The sequence below is a fragment of the Artemia franciscana genome, chromosome 8, assembly GCF_032884065.1.
Source record: "Artemia franciscana chromosome 8, ASM3288406v1, whole genome shotgun sequence".
Classification (NCBI taxonomy): Eukaryota; Metazoa; Arthropoda; class Branchiopoda; order Anostraca; family Artemiidae; genus Artemia; species Artemia franciscana.
Window position 1 is genome coordinate 16,760,222 of NC_088870.1, and position 21,118 is coordinate 16,781,339.

The window sequence follows — 21,118 nt, forward strand, 5'->3', positions numbered from 1 at the left end:
TGACTCTTTCTCACAGCTCTATTTTTTTTAAACAATAAGAAAACTTAAGCGTTAAGAGTGATGCCTTGAGGAGGGGACAGCCCCTTTCATATACGGAATGTTTTCTGTTGGTTTTTAAGTTTTAATGTCGCTCCTTACTTTCAAAAGAAAAAACTAGTTTTTTAAAATTTAATTTTGTATAAAAACCTGCTATTGATGAGAAATAAGGGAAAAACTAATTCAAACCTGCAAAACTGAAAGTTTTTATATGGATTATGGCTATGTCTGGCTCCCTCAGGGTGATCTTGGATGCAATTATGACAGCAATGATTATTCTAGTCTGAAAGAGTATTGACTAGGGGATCAAATAGTAAATATAAATATACTTTTTTTAGTATGAAATCTGTCCTAAAACCAACTATTAACCAATTTTTTAGCCCAATAAGACATTAACAAATGACTAGATATTCTTATCAAAATCTGTAGTTTACTATCAGAGCTGTGAACTTCGATGTTTGGAAAAAAAAGAGAAAAGTCTAAGCACATTTTGGCAAAATTCTAGATTTTAGCTAGAAATTCTCCATTTTTGCTATCTTAGAAAGTAGCCTAGTTGGGTTAGAAGGATGAAAGTTTCAAACTGTAATTTTTTTATCTGTAAATTTATTTTAAATCCGAAAGCTAAAAATACCACTTAATTCATATTTAATGCTTTTTTCCATACAGGCCTACTAATCACTACTCTCATACTTCCATTTTGAGCCATCAAAAGGATCCTTAAAATGATGCCTTGGTCCATGTTTTTAATCTGATTGAACTCTAGTTAAACCCTACCATTTGCTTCAAAATCCAATGCCATATTCAAAACACATTTTTCTATAACTAATTCTTTTTAATTTCATTCCCATTTTTTCCTCCTTTTTAAATTCGGTTTCGTACTTTTGAAAGCAATTTGTAATTTGTCTCATTTGCACTATAACATAGAAAATTACAGAATTAAAAGATTTGTAAATTGTAAAATTTTTGTTATTCAGCATAATACACAAATGCATACAGGCCACTAAAATATAAAATTGATTTTGGATTTTGATAATTGGAAAGAGCATTAAAATATACATTAACTAGTATGTTAATGTGCCAATTTTTTAGTATAAACAGTTGTAGCTAATAGATTAATCAAGATTCAAAAGAATACCCTTTCAAAAATAAATTCAGAGTCCAAACTATGCCATAAAAGGGTGTTTTGAAGCTCTCATAAACCTTAAAAAATGCATACAAAAGCATATAAATACAAAACATACATAATATAAATACATATATAAATACAAAAGCATACCAATGCATACCTTACAAAAGGCACGTCTTAATATATCTTTTGGAAAAGATTATTTTCCTTAATTTTGGTCTGAGTCCAGGTTTTCGTTGTTCTAGATTTTGAAAGCACAATTCCAATGATTGGATGGCATTTAAAGCCATAACAGGATTTAATTTTTTAAGATATTTTTACAAATTAGTTAAAAACTTAAAATTAAAAAGTTATAATATTGAAACTACTTTTTTTGGACCTCATTTGTTCAGTAGATCTATCCCCAAAGTTCCATTTTTATACTGAAAGATTGATTAAGGTCCATCAAAGACTGCTGTCTTTTTGAGGCAGTAGATTTTTATCCTTGAAAAAAAAAAACATCAAAGGGCATAATGTATGCTGTTGTTTCATTGCTAAACATTTCATTCACATAAATCAGCTACTTTCTAAGATAGCAAAAAAATTCTTATCCTGAACTTTGCCAAATGCAAAAGTTTCCTTATTTTATTGTTCAATTTTTGAAGTCCTGTTCAGCATTATAGGACAAATATTGATGAGAAATTAGCACATTAAATAATACAAACCGACAAGATCAGCAAATTTGATTATTTAATGAGAAATTCGATTGTGTTTTTTTTTCATAGATCTACTACTAAATAAAACAAACATTAATAATCAAGAGTCACTATACACTCTGAAATACTTTAGGAAAATTCTCTGTCAAATTTCATGTAAAATTTGTGTAGTGAAGTTTCTTGAGAAGAAGGAAATTCTAGCTAAAAGGATTTAATTTCTTTTGGTATTTTAACTCACTCACACACAGCTATATAAAACACTGTTTTTCAGATGTGATTCAATAAAAAAAAAAACAAGTTTTTTTAACTGAAAGTAAGGAGCGACATTAAAACTTAAACCGAACAGAAATTACTTCGTATATGAAAGGGGCTGCTTCCTCACCAACGCCCCGCTCTTTACGCTAAAGCTTGACTTTTTCTCTCAACTCTTCTTTTTAAAACATTAAAAAACTTTAGCGTAAAGAGCGGGGCGTTGGTGAGGAAGCAGCCCCTTTCATATACTAAGTAATTCCTGTTCGTTTTAAGTTTTAATGTTGCTCCTTACTTTCAGTTAAAAAACTTGTTTTTTTTATTTAATTTCTGAACGTTTTTGAATCAATGCATGTTTTGATTTTGGCTCTCCGCAGAGGAATAATTAAAACGAAATTTGTATTTTTTTTTTTTTTTTTTTTTTTTGGCTAAATGGCTTTCTCATAATTTTGATCGAATGATTTTGAGAAAAAAAGCGGGGGAGGAAGCCTAGTTGCCCTCCGATTTTTTGGTTAATTAAAAAGGCAACTAGAACTTTAAATTTTTTACGAATCTTTTTATTAGTAAAAGATATACGTAAGTTATAAATTAGCTTACGTAAAGAAGCTTTGTATTATCAAGTTTTTATTACATATATGAGGGGGTTCGCCCCCTCGTCAGTACCTCGCTCTTTACACTAAAGCTTAAATTTTGTCCCAATTCATTAAGAATGACCCCTGAATCACAAAAGCCGTGGAATAAATCGTTGAAATTACTAAAAATACTTTAGCGTAAAGAGCGGGGTATTAGAAGAGGTGAGCCCCTCATATGGTTAATAATTTCTGTTCGTTTTAAGTTTTAATGCTGCTCCTTATTTCCAGCTGAAAAAAAACTTTTTCTATTTATTTTTTCATTGTTTTTTTTTTAATAATGCTAGTAAATCCTGCGCCCCCTTCTTGGAAATTTTCTTCCACCATGACAAATTCCTCGATGGAAAGTTTCCCCAGCCTATCCCCCTCTTCTCAACCCCTCCCCCAACCAAGAAATCCTCCTGAAAACGCCTGTACATTTCCCAATAACCATTACTATAAGTAAACACTGATCAAAGTTTGTAACTTGTAACCCCTCCCACTGGGACTGTGGGGGAGTAAGTCGTCCCCAAAGACATAGTTATAAGGTTTTTCGACTACGCTGAATAAAATGGCTATCTCAGAATTTTAATCCGTTGACTTTGGGAAAATAATTAGCTTGGGAGGGGACCTAGGTGCCCTCCAATTTTTTGCTCACTTAAAAAGGGCACTAGAACTTTTCATTTCCGTTAGAATGAGCCCTCTCTTGATATTCTAGGACAACTGGGTCGATACGATCACCCGTGGGAAAAAAAAACAACAAACAAATAAACACGCATCCGTGATCTGCCTCCTGGCAAAAAAAATACAAAATTCCACATTTTTGTTGATAGGAGCTTGAAACTTCTACAATAGGCTTCTCTGATACGCTGAATCTGATGGTGTGATTTTCGTTAAGATTTTATGACTTTTAGGGGGTGTTTTCCCATATTTTCTAAAATAACGCAAATTTTCTCAGGCTCGTAACTTTTGATGGTTAAGACTAAACTTGATGAAACTAATATATTTAAAATCAGCATTAAAATACGATTCTTTTGATGTAGCTATTGGTATCAAAATTCCATCTTTTAGAGTTTTGGTTACTATTGAGCCGGGTCGCTCCTTACTACAGTTCGTTACCACGAACTGTTTGATCATCTTTGTGCAAGTATAGTCTATATAATGTAGTCTGCAAGTGTAGTGTATATAAGTCTATATTCAAATTGGCATGGGCAGATTTCAATTGAGGGATGTTTTGCTATTTCAGCAACCTTATGTTGTTTGTATTTGTTTTGCTACCTTGAAAAGTAGGTGAGCTATGTGAACGGGGCTTTCAAAGGCTGGAAAAAGTATCATCTAGCTCTTTTGCTTGTATAAACCTATTATTTAATTAGTGGTGTTATATTGCAAATTGTAGCGACCAATTCTAATTTCTTTTCTTATTAAGTTCGTGATTGGTTGTCTTTGATTAAGTAAAACCTTGACCTGACTGCAATGGTAATTATTTTCCTACCTTTAGAGGGCTTATTTATAATTGTTCATTATCTTATTATAATGTTTCCATTTCAGAATATGAAAATGAAGATGATGTTGGTGATTCATCTAGAATGGATGATTCAGACCATATAGAAAAGGTCAGATTTTTTCCTTAGATGTGTATAAATATATTTTTTTTTGCTTAAAATATTTTTTCTTATTATTATTCCTACTTTGTTTTCTGTTTTGGAGAAGAGTAAGAAAAGAAAAAGCAAAGAAGACAAAAAAGTCTCTTTTTTATTTGTTGTAGGTGATTGGCTTTTTAGCTTACAAAATTTACCTATCTTTTCTTATTTCTCTGGCTGTAATGTAGCAAATAGTTTTATGTTGCTGTGATTGATCTTGTTTATGCTGTCCTGAGAGCAAGTTGCCCTTAAAATAGGCTGTGATGAATAGCTTGTAATCTTATTGTATATACATATCATGTGTATATCATATCATGTGTATCTACTACTACTACTACTACTAATAACTCACTGCAGCACCAAGCCGCCTGAGGCCAACACAGCTACGCACGCTCCTCCTCCAACCTAATCTATTTAAAGCCTCCCTCTTTACACCCTCCCAGGAAGTTCCCATTTCCTTTAAATCCTTATTTATGACATCCTCCCAACCCAGACAAGGACGACCTGCTTTCCGTGTAGCCCCAGACGGTTGGCCAAAAAGGACAATCTTCGGTAATCTGTCATCCTTCATCCGTAGAACGTGGCCTAGCCATCTCAACCTTTCTTTCATTATAGCCCCAGAAAGCGGGATTGAACCACACTTTTCGTACAAACTACTGTTTGAAATACGGTCAGTCAGCCGGGTACCCAGAACAATCCGTAGGCAATTTCTCTGGAAAACATCTAGTAAATTTTCATCTGCTTTTCGGAGTGTCCATGCTTCAGAGCCATATTTGACCACTGTCATCACTGTAGCTTCCAATATTCTAATCTTGGTTTGTAGGCTTATCTTTCTATTCTTCCAAACTTTTTTTAACTGTGAAAAAACACCCTGAGCTTTAGCTATTCTACTTTTAACATCTTCACTGCTCCCACCATCTTTACTAATAATACTACCAAGGTAACTGAAGCTCCCAACCTGATCAATCTTTTCGTTACCTAAGGTCACCTGTTCATCTTCACTTATTCCTAACCTTAGTGACTTAGTCTTCTTAACATTAATTTTCAAGCCTATTTTAGCACCCTGAACTCGTAAAACCTCTAAAAATTCATTCATTTTGCTCACACTTTCATCTAATATGCTTAAATCATCAGCATAATCTAAGTCCAGGAGCGTTCTTCCTCCCCATTTGATTCCATGGTCTCCAATTGCCTTTCCTGTGCTCCTTAAGACGAAGTCCATCAAAATGATCCATATAAAGGGGGATAGAACACAACCCTGCTTAACTCCTGATTTAATACAAAACCAGTTGCTAACCTCATTTCCTACCTTAACCGCAGCAGTATTATTCTCGTACATAGCGCAAATCACTTTAATGTATTTTTCTGGTATACCATATAACGATAAGACCTTTGTTAACGCTGTTCTATCAACAGAATCGAAAGCTTGCTCATAATCGATAAAACTAAGGACCAAAGGTGTTTGACAACGAAGGGACTTCTCAATTATTAACCTAAGAGTGAAAACATGGTCGACACATCCTCTACCTTTTCTAAAACCGCATTGTTCTTCCCTTAAAACTTTGTCTACAGCATGTCTCAGTCTAAAAAGTATCATATTACTCAGTAATTTGCTACCTACAGAGACCAGACTAATGCCTCGATAATTCCGACATTCACTCTTGTCACCTTTCTTATACAGTGGTTTAATTAAGGTTTTCCTAAAATCATTGGGTACTTCCCCTTTTTCAAAAATCATGTTCATAATCTTCAGTAGCTTATTCCTAACCTCAGAGCCACCATATTTAAGGAACTCATTAATCATACTATCAGCACCTGGGGCCTTATTATTTTTTAATCCTTCTAGTACTGTCGCTAATTCTTCCTCACTAAACAAATCTTCCTTCACATCCAAGGTATCACAAACTTTTTCATTTTCATCTATATCTTTTCCTGCAACTGTATCTCGGTTTAGCACATTCTCAAAATGTTCCACCCATCTTTCTTTAACTTTTTCCTTATCACTAATTGTGACCCCATTTCTATCTTTAACTGGGACTAGTCCGGATCGGCTACTCCCTTTCAATTTATTAACATGCCAGTATAATATTTTACTATTATGCCGTCTAGCCGCATCTTCCAGATCCTCAGCAATTTTATCCATCGCCTCCATTTCACATCTCCTTAGTTCATATTTTAATGCTTTCTCCACTTTCTTTACATTCCTTTTGTTTTCATACGACCTATCGCTCAGATAATTCTTATACAAACCCCTTCTACTCTCTATTAAACCTAAAGCTTTTTCACTAATATTCCTAGTTGCTGTCTTAGCACTCTTCCCTAGGACACCATCAGCAACTTCACAAATTGTTTTTCTGAAATTGATCTGAAATCATGTGTATCATGTATGACGTATATCATGTATGTGTATCATGTATCACGTATATCATGTGTATGATATACCGTATTGCGAGGAGGCAGTAAGATCCATGGTGTTGTAACTGGAACAAAACAGGATGTTTGGACTATTGGCACTTACTCAGATCCTATGTTACATTTAAGAATGAATTTTAGAAGGAAAGAGGGGCACATTGAAGGAGTTTTCATTAAGGGAGCCTCTAGGATCTGCTTGTGAGGATTGCCCCTGGGTTATGACCTTTCAAACGTATTATCACACTTGAAAGCATAGTTAGCAATTATATCAGCACAACAATTGTTAGACATCTTTTTGCTTGAAATGTAATTAAATTTTAGAACTAGAAGCTACGATTTAGAGTCGGAATGAAAATATTCTTTTTGAGTAATTTGGCAGATGGCGGAGCTTTAATAATGTAATCAATTATAATAATTAATAATGAATTATGTAATAATAGTTAATTATATAATGATTAATAATGTAATTATGTATAATTAATAATTAATTATTCATATGGAATTGGTAGACTTTGCATCTATGTTATCAAACGGTCTTTCTTGAATGCCTGTGGAAGGTAAATGAATCTCAGAGGCAACATTCTCATCAATTTTTGACCCAGTGTCCAAAAGAGGAGAGTGTTCCTTATGCACTAGACTTTTAAGCCAGTCTCTCCAATACGTATAGGATGGACTTTAAGTTCTTTAGTTTGTGGTGCAGGCTATGCAACAATCTCACCAAGGTGCCAGATCCATGGCAGATTAGGTGAATAAGTGAACTGGAACCAGGTGAAACATCAAATTTTGTTTGAGTATTTTCAATTTTATGAGTCAATTGATTTAATGAACCAACTGCTTCATTGAACTATTAGCAATTGGTTTAATGAATGTGAATCATTGTGTTCTATATTTGTGACTCCTTCTAAGACAAACAAATCTCTTCGCTTGCAAACTTCCACTCTCTTTGACTCCTATTCAATAGAAGTTGAATTTTAGTTGATCTCCAAAAACCAAAAATAAGATGAATGATATAAGTTTGGGTAGTTCCTACTTTCTGGAGGAGTAATTTTTCATCCACATCGTAAACTCTGTCCATAAATAATTATTAGACGAAAAGTGATTTGTTTCAAAATGTTTATAAGGTACTCTCCTAATAAACCCTGGGGTTGATATTAACCTTTGGTGCATTTTTATTATACTATAACATTTTGGATTTTAATTATTTATATTTTATATTAAGTTTCACCTAGAATGAGATATACTGCTTCTAAAAAAAGTAAAATAATGTACAACAAGTGAAATTTCTACTTTAATGTTATCATACATTTTAAGGAATATTGATAAAGGTTAAGAAAGTTAAGAAATTTTGCATTAAGAAACGCATTCTGTAACTTCGAACCCAGAACAAACTTGTTCCATTACTTGGACACTCCTTGGAAGTGTCCAGAGGTATGTGACCAAAAGGCCATACAACCTGAGAACCCTCCCTTACCATGAGAGGCTTGTTGCATTGAATATTCTAACCCTTCTTTACCAAAAGAATTGGGCTGATGTCATTACAGCTTTTAAGTATCTGCAAATCAACCCTAGCTCAAGCCTTTTCCCCGTCATTTCAAACCAGTGATCCTGGGGAAATTTGTAGAAAATTATCCTACAGACTAAAACCTCCAGAATGTTACTACTCCTTTTCAAACATTCTTGTCCCACTTAGGAACTCCTTAAGTAATCAAACCATCAAATCTTAAACCCTGGTGTCATTCGAGCATGGTGTGGACAGGGACTGGGAGCAGGTAGGATTGTATCTACACCAGGACGCCCTAGCAGGCATATCACAAGGCACGATCCTTTCATATGTGCATAATTTGTTTAAGGTCATTACATTTCCCTACGGATATAACAAGTGGGAGCAAAGAATTTGTCAATACAGTTTAGCCTAAGTAATTAAAGCTTAGAACCTGAAATCTTTCGAATTTTAACGGAGGTTTTCTAAACTAGAAGGACCGGTCATGGGGATAGAGATTTTTTTTTCCACTGTATTAGTTGCAGGTAGCCTATGGCTTTGATTATAATATATATAAAAAAGCGTTGTTTACCTTTCACCAAACCTAGAAAAACAATAACAATGTCTAGTAAGAGAAATATTCAATTGAGTATTGCGTTTAGCTTCACCAGATTTCTTGATTTTGTGCTGTAACGTTTTATTTTGTTGTTTTTTTATTATTATTCTTATTCTTATCAAAATGCAGATTAAAATATGAATTTATAAAATAGGCCGTTCCAAGGAAATACTGTCAATATGGGAGCCATTTAGGTCGAGGCTTTTCTAATCGCTATTTATTTTATAAATACAATGTCCAGTGCAGACAAAATGCTTTTTTTTTGCACGTAAAAAGAATTTTTACTTGGCGATGTTTGCGATTTTGTGTTTAGTAAAAAGAATTCGAAGAAACACAAAGTGAAAGAAGATAGAAAAAAAATGATTCGAATCTAAAATCAGATGATTTGCTGGTCTTTCTAATTACAAGTATATTACTTTAGGATGATGAAGAAGATGAATTCCGTCCTGAAGAGGGAGGTTCAAAAAAGAAAAAGAAGTCCAAGAAGCACAAAGAGAAAGAAGATAGGAAAAAAACTAGAAAGAAGAAAAAGAAGAAGAGAGGAAGTGATGTAAGCTTTATCATTTACTTGATAGGTGCAAAGACCACAAGCACTTGGTTTCGGATTGAGGGCTGGTTGAAAATGCAGAAATCTCAGGCCACTCTTTTCCATAGGGTTGTTGAATCCATTTGAACAATCTGGGGGTGGAGGGATTCCAACCACCATAGAACTTCCATGAGATTGGGTAACTTAGTTCTCAGGCCTAAGGAAATGGATTTTGACCTCTTGGCTATTAGTTTCACACTTTTTACTAGCCAAATGTTTTTGTTTTATTTTATTTTTTGTCATCTTACAATATACAAATGTAAGTGAGTCAAATAGAGTTCAAAATTTATTTATGAATAGAGAGAAAAACAATTGATTTGAATAGTCTGTTAAAGGTAAATAAGAAACGCTTTTAACCAATTTTGGTCAAATTTGAGATTGTGTCATTCTCAATTAGAATAAGATCCCTTATTTTTCATCCTGTTTTGTTTTTCCTTTGTTCATTTTGTTTTCCCTTGTTTGTTCATTTTGTTTTCCCTTGTTTGTTTTCCTTGTTTCCCTTGTTTTTGTTTTCCCTTTGTTCATTTTGTGTCATTCTGTTCTGTTTTCCCAACTTTATTTGGAGTCTGATAAGAATAATACCATATCTTTCTTAAAAGTCGAAAATCATTTGAAACGTTAGGCAGGCATGATACCAGGAGGAAGCATCTGGGTATTGAATGCTTTATATCCCCCGCCTTTATGGAGAGGGATTTCACTCACGGTGAACTTAATGTATCGTTTGCGACACTTTATTTGTTGTTGGATTCCATTACAGTATGTTTGTTTGTTTTCTTTTTTTGGAGAATTTTTTGATTTTTAGCTACTATGGTGGCACTAAAATGTTAACCTGGATAACAATCCTGCTAAAATGTATTCAATGTTTGTGCGGACCACAATGCGCCAGATCCTTGGGAAGAATTTATCTTTCCTCCGTAAAGTTTCAGCTATGCGCACCTGTGACCATATTGAATTTGTGTCTTAATTTATAGGAAAGTGAAGGAGATGATGATGGTGGGGCTGACTCTGATATGCAAGAGATTTTTACACCAAAGACCAATAGGCGTCAGAAGAGCTTGACTATTCCTCCGCCTTCTCCTCCCCCTGCCCCTGCTGTGTCTGTGCCTGATGGTGAGTAAATTTAGCTGGTTTTATGTTTTATTCAGAGGATGAATAAAGAATAGGATATGCTTATTCTAAACAATAGTTTAGTGTTAATGCATGAGTGTATGATAGCCCCACATTAGTTTTGTTTTTAATTGTTTAAATTAATTAAGATCTTTAAAAGGCCAACATAAATGATGGGACATTGAGAAAGATTTACTGTGAACGAGTCTAACTCATCTGGGGGGGGGGGTTCATGTTTCATATATCCAGTGTTGGGCAAAAAATGATGCATTTATAGATAATTTTCAAAATCTTGAGGTAAGATTTTTGCACCCTGAAGCAGGGGCATGAGGTATACTCTCGCATGGAAACCTAAAGATGTTTATCTTCTTTACAATTTCCGATAATTTTCTATGTTTAGAATATTTTACTATACCCACAAGGTATTATAATTTTTCTGGTAACAAGGCTCTAGGTTAAAACAAACGTTTTTTAGATTATGAAGGTACCTCCTACTTACCAACAAATCCCAACCTAACCTCTTTACCAACATTGTCCTGTTGATCGTTCCTTTGACTATAGCTTCACAAACAGCTCCTGAAAAAATCCTTTTATATGTGTATGCTTTGGTTTAGATATTCGTGTTTCATTTGTATTTTTTAGAATATTTATATATGGTTTTTAATGAAAGCCAACAATTAAACTTTTTTTCAAATCGTTAATGGTCGTATGAAACATTTCAATGTAATGCATCTATATCTCTAGGAAAAACGTATTGTTGTCTTTGAGAGGCAAAAAAGTTTGTGGCAAAAAAGTTTTGCATAGGATACTTCTGATTTATTTATCAATTTGACATAACAAGGTGAGGAAATCACCAAGCTCCTTTTGTAAAGCAGCTTAAAAGGAAAAAAAGTAGTTTGTCAAATCGTTAATGGTCGTTTGAAACATTTTAGTGTAATGCATCTATATCTCTAGGAAAAACGCATTGTTGTCTTTGAGAGGCCTCATTTAAGTGGCAAAAAAGTTTTGCATAGGATACTTCTGATTTATTTATCAATTTGACATAACAAGGTGAGGAAATCACCAAGCTCCCTTTGTAAAGCAGCTTAAAAGGAAAAAAAAGTAGTTTGTTAAATTATTTGAGCCAACAAATCCATATGCCACGTTCTCAGGTTAAACTGATATTGCTTATCACTAATCCAAATATCTGCCCTGTGTTGTTTTTCTATCAGGCCAACTAATAACTGTATTTTACGAACTTTATATCTAAAATCAATATAAAGTACAAAGGAATCAGTATAAAGAGCCAATTCTTTTGATGTGTCTATTGTTACCTAATACATGTTTTTTAGAGTTTCTGTTACTATTGGGCTGAGTTGCTCTTTACTTATAATTTGTTACCACGAAATCCTTGATATTTAGACGGAAATCAGGGTTTGAAATATACAACAAATATACTATCTTACGAGCTTATCTTTTAGACTTTCTTTTTATTTTGGCTATCAAATTTATCATTAAAAATTTTTAACTTTTACGCTTCCTGTAAATTTATTACTGAAAAATAGTGACGAAAACCACACTGCCTTTCCATAACAAACAAATACAAAGTTGAAACAATAGGGAAAATCTTTTCAACACAGTGGACATCAATTCTGTGAATATTTCGGCCTTATGTCCATGGGCTGTCTTCAGCACAATACGAGACAGATAGAGAAAAAAAAAATTATATATAAATAAACTTACATTAACATGCGAAAATTAAAACTAATAATGTTAAAAACTTTTTTAAAACAGACCTAGCATCCTTACTTCAACGAAGTTCAACCAGGACTGGCAAAAAGATTGAAGTGAGACGATAAATTCATTCAAACAAAACATCACAAAGTGATTATATGCAATTTCTCAGAGCCAACCTTGCATTTTTAGCAGTCTGTCTTAAAGGCCTTTTCGAAACTGGTTCAATACTATTAACCAATAAATTATTTATTAAACCAATAAATTATAATTTATAATTATAATAATATTTATAATAAATAATAATTTATTTATATAAATAAATATTTATTTATTAAAGCAATAAATTGGTTTAGTAAAGTATTTGGTTAGATCATTTTTAATTAAATTTGAGTATAAAGAATTTAGTGAGTACTCCCCTAAGTCCCTGTTCAGAGAAATATTATTATTTATTTTGAGACTAATTTCGGTTGATTCCCGAACCACCTGTTTTATCTCCAAATCATTACATATAAAACAATAATTCATGATCCTACTGATCAGTTTGTTAACAATATTATAAATGAATTTAAGCAGCTAAAAAAAAAATGGTAAGTCACCCCAAAATTATACAACAAGTTTTTTCCCCGTGGTAGTTTCTGTCCCAAACTACGGTTTACCAAAAATACGTAAACAAGGTATTCCCTTAAGACCTAACGTAGCATGTACTAAAGCCCCTGCCAATATTGGGAAATGGCTTTGCACAGCTTTCAAACCTTTATTGTGTTCCCAAAATTCCTATATTCGTAATTCTGCGGATTTAGTTAAAAAACATAGTAACACAAGTATTTCAGAAAACACTATAGTTGGTAGTTTTGACATTGTTTCGATGTATACAAATATAGATGTGACTATAGATAGAAGATAGAATATAGATAGAAGAAAATTACCTCTTAATCGAGGTTTCAGTGACGGGAATTAATTGTGAAGTTTTAATGACTTTGGTTAAAATTTGTAATAAGTTTTCTATGTATTTTCAATTTCGCGATTTTTATCAGCAAAAAAATGGGTTACCTATGGGGGCACCTTTATCCGGTCTACTGGCAAATGTTTATGTCGAGAACCTTGAAAATTGGGCATTAAATTCTTATTTTTTTAAACACGTTTATTGGGGTCGTTATATGGATGACGTAATTTCACTTTGGAATTATGGGGAAGCTGAACTTCAGGGCTTCTTAGATCATCTTAACACTTATGACCGAAATTTGCAGTTCACCCTAGAAATTGAAATTGAAAATAAACTACCGTCTTAGATGTGTAAATTATTCGTAATTCTGATAGACTGGATTTTACTTTTTATCGAAAACCAACACAAAACAATAGATATTTTCACTTTAATTCAAATCACCCCCCACAAGTTAAAAGAGCAGTTGTAACTTCTCTCATTGATCGTGTCCTGAACATTTGCCCCGATTCGTATATAAATAAAGAAATAAACTTTATCAGTGATATTATTTATGGTAGTGTATACCCCATTCCTTTTGTCAATAAAATAATTAAACGTAGACAAAAAAGACATTCTTGTAAAATCGAAGAAAATATTTCACAGTGTGAGGGTACTGATAGGCCCTCAAATATTGTCTCTTCCGTATTTCCCAAAAATCACATCAAAAATAAAAAATATTTGCACAAAAAATAATTTGTATGTAGTTTTTACTAATAATTTTTAAATCATTAATTTCTTAAATTGCGGTAAAGACAAGACCCCAGTCGCCAAATACTCTTTAAAGAGGGGTCTATCAAATACCTTGTGACTGTGGAAATTACTATGTTGGCAGGACCCATCAGAATCTAGAAAAACGGCTACAACAGCATAAAAAAGACATAGACAAGGCATTAATTTTAAATAGTTCCAACAATTCCTTCAATTCTGCTTTAGGTTTGCATATATTTAATAATCCCTCTCAGATGATACTTTTTGAAAAATCTTCACTCATCAGTAATGATTTGGGGATAAAATAGGTGGTTCGGAAATCAACCGAAATTAGTCTCAAAATAAATAATAATATTTTTCTTAACAGGGACTTAGGGGAGTACTCACTAAATTCTTTATACTCAAATTTAATTAAAAATGATCTAACAAAATATTTTACTGAACCAATTTATAATAGTATTGAATCAGTTTCGAAAAGGCCTTTAAGACAGGCTGCTAAAAATGCAAGGTTGGCTCTGAGAAATCGCAATTAATCACTGATATGTTTTGTTTGAATGACTTTATATTCTCACTTCAATCTTTTTGCGAGTCCTGGTTGAACTTCGTTGAAGTAAGGATGCTAGGGCTGTTTTAAAAAAGTTTTTAACATTATTAGTTTTAATTTTTGCATTTTAATATAAGTTTTTTTTTTTACATTTACATATTTTTTCTCTCTCTCTTTCTCGTATTGTGCTGAAGACGGCCCTTGGACATTGGGCCGAAATATTCACAGAATTGATTTCCACTGTCTTGAAAAGATTTTCCCTATTGCTTCAACTTTGTATTTGTTTGAAATTTATTATTACGTTATTAATTTGCTGCTGATTGTTTTTAGGAATGCCAACTGTTTCTGAAGTCTGTAAGAACTTTGACCTTCAAGATGTGGGAATTGAATACACTGATCAGGATTTCCAAAATTTGACCAATTACAAATTGTTTCAAAGTAGGATCCGCCCATTTATACAAGAAGCTAATCCTAAGGTAACATAGTTATGTTTTATTCATGCTTATATGATTAACGAATAATTCAAGCTGATAAGTGGAGCAAATTTTACTACTGTAACGAATTTCTTGATAAAAAAATTTAACCGCTATTTACCTACCATAAAATTTAATAACAAAACATTTATAATGCAAAAAGACCAAGGGCAAATTGAGCACTACACTAATTGAAATTAGTAATATTTGAAATTAATAAAATTAATACCAATTGAAATTTATAATGAAATAATATATATATATATATATATATATATATATATATATATATATATATATATATATATATATATATATATATATATATATATATATATAAAATAGGCAAATGGGTTTTATTTTACAAAAAATTCCTTTACTTTTTGAGAAATTTCAGTTTAAAATCCAATGGTTTCCAGACAATAAGGGTAGTATGCCGAATAGTGAAACCTGATCTAGTTCGATACTACGTAGTCAGTAGTTATTAGCTGTATGTTACACCTATAAACTACTGGCAGATTGAATTAGAATGGACTAATCGTAACAAGAAGACGGAAATCTGAACAATTCTGAAATAAATATGGCACAATTATTGGCAAAGAAAAGATAGCATTAGTATTTACTCAAAATTTCGTACATTCGAATGCTAATTGTCAACTCTCCTTAACCACCTTAATTTTGCACATTTTTCTAATGCTAATCTGTTAAAGTCAGATGTTTAAATAATCTTTGAACCTGAAAACCGGTATTTGAACTGGAGCCTTAGGACTCTGGGTATCTGCCAAATGCTTCAATATTTGCAAAGTATATGTTAGAAAGTGATTTTTAAGATTTGAAAAATAAGTATAGTATGGGGGAAAAAATCTTACACCTTGCCTATCCCTTAATGGTCGTTTTTAAGTTGTTTTGAAGGTTTGTACTTAAAATCTATATATATATATAAATAAGTTGTATGTGTGTTATGTCTGTCGAGTGACGTCATGTTTGTGTGTCGACTAACGTCATGTTTGTCGACTGACGAAATTACAGACTGGGACATCGGGACACAAATGACTACCGGGACACTGGGACATAGGGAATATAAATGACGACCGGGACACTCAAAGAGAGAGCGACCGGGACCCAAGGAATGTTCGATTAGCAATCACCATTAACAAAACACCGGGACACAGGGAATATAAATGACGACCGCGACACTCAAAGAGAAATTACGGACCGGGACACCGGAACACAAATGACGACCAGGACAAAAATGACGACCGGGACACAGGGAATATAAATGACGACCGCGACACTCAAAGAGAAATTACAGACTGGGACACCGAGACACAAATGACGCCTGGGGGCACAGGGGGATATATAAATGACGACAGGGACACAGGGAATGTTCGATTAGCAATCACCATCAACAAAGCTCAAGGGCAATCATTAGAATAATGAGGTATAGATCTGAATACAGATTGTTTTTCCGATGGACAATTATATGTTGCATGTTCAAGAGTCGGTAAACCTGACAATCTATTTATATGCACAGGCAATGGGACAGCCAAGAATGTTGTATATTCGCAAGTTTTACGTAGTTAAAAATATATATATATATCTATCTATATTCACAGGTGGGACACAGGGACACAACTACAATGGCGCGTAACTTATATGGCGCGTAACGACTTACGCGCGCGTGGGGGCTTGGGGGGGCGCGAAGCGCCCCAACCAACTAGGTGTTGGGGTGGCGCGAAGCGCCACCCCAGCAGCTAGTAATGTATAATTTTCCTAAATATAGCATCATCTTTTTTTTTAAATGTTTACTAAATTTTGAATTTATTTGATTATTGGATTCTGACATTTCATGTCTTGAAAAGTTATGAACTACTTACATTTTTAGCTGCACTTCTGTTTGGTTAATAACAGTTATGTAATTAATTTACCTTTTTCATTTGTACAGCTTAACATTAAATTATTCTGTAAGAATGTTGGTTTAGTAAATGGATGTAGAAATTGTTTAAAAACTCGCAAAACTCTGAGGAGGTAATTGAAGCCCCCCCCCCCTGCCTGCGTTCGTTGGCACACTTGAAAAACTTAAAAGAGGGTGGATTATTTGATGGATTTATACACAGATTCCACTGTTTTTAGTTATTTTTGGCTTATAATCTGATCCGGAAAGCTAAAATACCTTGATCAGCTATTTAGACCAAGCTCAAAGCTCTATAAATTACTAAAGTTCAGTGAGGAGGCTCGGCCAAAATAAAAACAATGAAGCTAAAGAAAAATATCATCACACATCATTTCCTTAATCATAGTCTTACCGCCTTAAGAACTAGGACTTGCTCAAATTCTGTCTCAGCAAAATTTACTATGACCTTGCAGTTCATGGGAAAGCAGAAATGTAACAAGTAACTTATGCCTGCTTTATACAGATTGGATTTTAACTTAAAATAATTTTTAAAAACACAAAGGCCAATCGCTTGTCATTTACAGATAAATATCAAGACCTCATTCTTGTTCAAGTTCCTCGTTCTCTCTATCATAAATTACTGCTGCTAAGATAGCTGCAGTATTCTCATGTTACAGTATATAATTAGTAAATTAAGTTGTATTCTTAAAGTTGACTTTGGCGAACATGTGTCCTCAGCATCTGATGTCTTAAAGAGTCAAGTTCATGACTTTTCCTCTTCTTTAATCTATTTTTTAGTAACTGCAGACTAAACTCAAATCAAGCATTTTCATTGGAGCATTACAAGCTAGGAAGTTTCTGATGTTCTCTTTATCGGAAATCTCAATAAATATGTATGAAATTATAACATATTTCTCAAATAGGTGGTGCTGCCTTTTCTTCTTCACCTTTCGTCCTATTTTCGAAGCATCTTTCACAAATTTGTCGTGTTGAAAGAAGAAGAAGAAAAAGAATATTGAAACCATGGTTGAGATGTTAAAATGAATTTTTGAATCATAATTTTCAGAAACGATAAGTCTTATTCTTAGAAACTAAAACAACTTCCATTCTGTTCTGGTCAGCATATATATCTAACAGTTTCTTTTGAATTAAAAACTTTCCATGATAAGATGAGGGTGGTTACTCACTGCACTCGTGTTGCATTCAGTACCCATAATAGTTATACTATATTAAATACTACTTGTATTTTAATATTATAGGTTCCAATGTCAAAACTCATGATGCTTGTTGCTGCAAAATGGCGCGAGTTTTCTGCCATGTCCCAGCCTATAGTTGCCGAAGAACCTGAAGAGTCATCAGTTCTGGCAGAAGACAGTGATGGAGTTGAAGAAAGTGACGTCAGTGCCTCTCGTGCTGCAACCCTTATAGAATCTGAAGAGGAAGAAGAGGAGGAAGAGGAAGAAGAACGTCCAAAAAGGACTAAACGTACCCCTAAAGGTCGGGGAAGAACTAAGTCCAGAGGAAGCAAAGTTCCGACATTGAAAATAAAACTTGGAAAGCGAAAACGTCGGGGCTCGGTATGTTTTTTTTTTTTTTTTTCAATTTCGTTGAATTTTGGTCAGAATGAGGGCAATCCCGTCTTCTTGCCGAATTCCCATGAATATCGAATTTCTTAATTTATTGAGGACTTCAAAAAGTGTCAGTGACGAGCATAAGATGGAGAGCGAAGGTCCAGTGAACTATTACGAATATTGACTGGAAGCACAAATTATTTGAAAATTGACAATACTTCCAATGCGGTTCAATGCGATTCAGCTATTATTTTTCATCGTTTTCAAAAATACTACTCAGGTTTTTATATTATTCATTTTCGAAGTGAAGAAAATAATAAAAACTGCAACGGCTTTAAAATAAACAGTTTCCACTAACAAGTTTCCAATCGTATTTGCAAACATTTGTATAAGTAGCCAAAAAGCTAATCTATTAGAAGATCACAGTCATAGTTTAAACTTTGAAGGGCGTAAGAAGATGATTTTATGTGGGAACTGTATTTTTAAAATAGTTTCAACGGGTTAAATAGTAAATATTCGACTCCAACTTTGGTTAAACGGTTGATGTACAAATTCATAGTATTAAAAAAAATACCTCAATGTACACTCCATGTGTAGTAAAGGTGTAAGAGACAAGGCCCATTCTCTTGCACCGTTCACAGCTTGTAAAATTTGGGAATAATATTTGAAACGACAATCTGGACATATTGACCATATTACAGCTCAGCATTTCTATGGACATTAATTTCTATTAAGCTCTTATCGTCACTCTCAAATCTTGTTATATAACTCCCATTAATTATTCATATGACCATAATATTTGACAGCATGTCAATAATTCACATATTTTATTGAGGAAACTTTAAAAAGTAGTTTTCGTTTACAAAAAAAAAAATTAACTTTCAAGTCATCATTTGCCATAAAATGTGAAAAAAGGAATTCAAAATTTTTTTTTTAGCGATGATAGTAGTGAGGTAATTTAGTGTTTTTGATTTCCTCTCAAATCAATTGCAATTCCCAAATCATTTTTCTATTGGTTTGTCTTGTAAGTTTTTTAAAGAATAATGTTAGATAACCAAAAAATCAGAACTTAAGCCCCCATTAAATTCACTGGCTGGGGATTGGGATCGAGTCCCCAATATTCTTTTAATTGGTCCATTATTGGTGCCCTTGTCACATTAGTCACCCCCCCCCCAAGATGTGGCTCTAGATACGCTTTGGTCACTGCAGCCCAATTTCTTACTGATTGAATTTATTTTATATTGACGATATATCAAATTGACTATAGTCCTAATTTTTTTCTACAACTAATTTGCAACAAAAGCGAATCTTAAAAACGTAACTTTTTTTAATAATTAAGTTACCTGAAAAAAAAGAACACCTCAACAGTATTCCATTTATGGTTTTGACATAATCCGTAGTAAAAGGTTAAAGGATGGCATGTTTAAACAAGAACAACCCTGGTTTGACTAGGATCAAAGCTATTTCAAAAACTCTTGACTTAAAAGAGTGTCCCCAACACAATTGCATGAGCTATGTCAATGTTTCTGTTAATAACAGTTACTTAGTATGAACGATGCGTCTCTCAATTTTTTTTCGGCCTCTATGCATAAAAGGGGTGGTCTGTGTCTAAAAAGCCCACTTTTAAACACAGAAAAGTCCAATGACACTCTAGCTTTAACAAAATTTAAGGGTGGGGTAGCCGTACTTCTATGTGTGGTAATGTCTACTCCTTATAATTTCGAATTGATTACTCATGTTGTTTCAAGATAATTGTTATTTAGAAACTCTGATCAGACCCCTTTCGAAAGTATATATTTCTAAACCCTTGTGTACACATTTATGTATTTGTCCATTGATCTGTCTTTTTTTTGGGGGGGGGGGGTAGATGAACTAGCCAACCACCCCCTCCCACCCCACCCCTCCTAAATTAATTCCTGCGTCCTTAACTTAATAAGCCATTCAAGATTAATTTTCAGTATGTTATTTATTTTACTAAATTCTCTTCAGACTTTTTGAACAAAAGAAAGAAAGACATTTGAAAATGAAATTACCTTGAAAAATCATAAAAAAATTGAAATAAAAAAAAAAAAAAAATCGAAAAAATCATATAAAAAATCGAAAAAATCATATGCCGTTGGCATATAATGGCATCTTTTTTTCAGGATGATGATGGAAGCCGAAGTGAAAAGGATTCTGATGCTGAATTTGAACAGCTGCTTCAAGATCTTGAAGAAAAGGAAGATAGTGACAAAGCCAAAAAGATGGAAAGACGGGCAAAAAATAAGCGAGGATCTGTTCTCAAGACAAAGAAAAAACTGAAGACTACCACTGGTCTCCCTGGCAAGGGTGGCGATGGCTATGAGGTACAAAATTGTTTGCTCTCCTTGATTTGAAAGAAGTTTAAGGATTTTTCCAATTGGTTGTAGTTTACGCTTTATGTGAACCTTTCATCCTTCTGTGAACCTTTCTGTACCATTGAAACATTTTTTTTGTTTGTTTTTTTTTTGACGGTATATTAAATAAAGTTCAGTTTTTTTTTTTTTTTTTTTTTTTTTTTTTTTTTTTTTTTTTTTTTTTTTTTTTTTTTTTTTTTTTTTTTTTTTTTTTTTTTTTTTTTTTTTTTTTTTGCATAATACGGTAAATAATACGATAAAAATAAGCTTTATAATTTTTTTCCCCTTTTTTTGTTATTT

At 33.2% G+C, this 21,118-nt stretch overlaps 1 protein-coding gene across 1 annotated transcript in view; it reads left to right on the top strand.

Annotated features, from left to right (window-relative positions):
* LOC136030060 (chromodomain-helicase-DNA-binding protein Mi-2 homolog) overlaps window positions 1-21,118 on the top strand; it is a 149,621-nt gene that overhangs the window by 19,308 nt on the left and 109,195 nt on the right. The window contains exons 2-7 of the mRNA XM_065708687.1: window positions 4,263-4,327; window positions 9,284-9,412; window positions 10,420-10,558; window positions 14,836-14,981; window positions 18,132-18,449; window positions 20,588-20,788. Of these exons, the coding sequence (XP_065564759.1) occupies window positions 4,263-4,327; window positions 9,284-9,412; window positions 10,420-10,558; window positions 14,836-14,981; window positions 18,132-18,449; window positions 20,588-20,788 (998 nt within the window). The remainder of the gene's footprint in view (window positions 1-4,262; window positions 4,328-9,283; window positions 9,413-10,419; window positions 10,559-14,835; window positions 14,982-18,131; window positions 18,450-20,587; window positions 20,789-21,118) is intronic.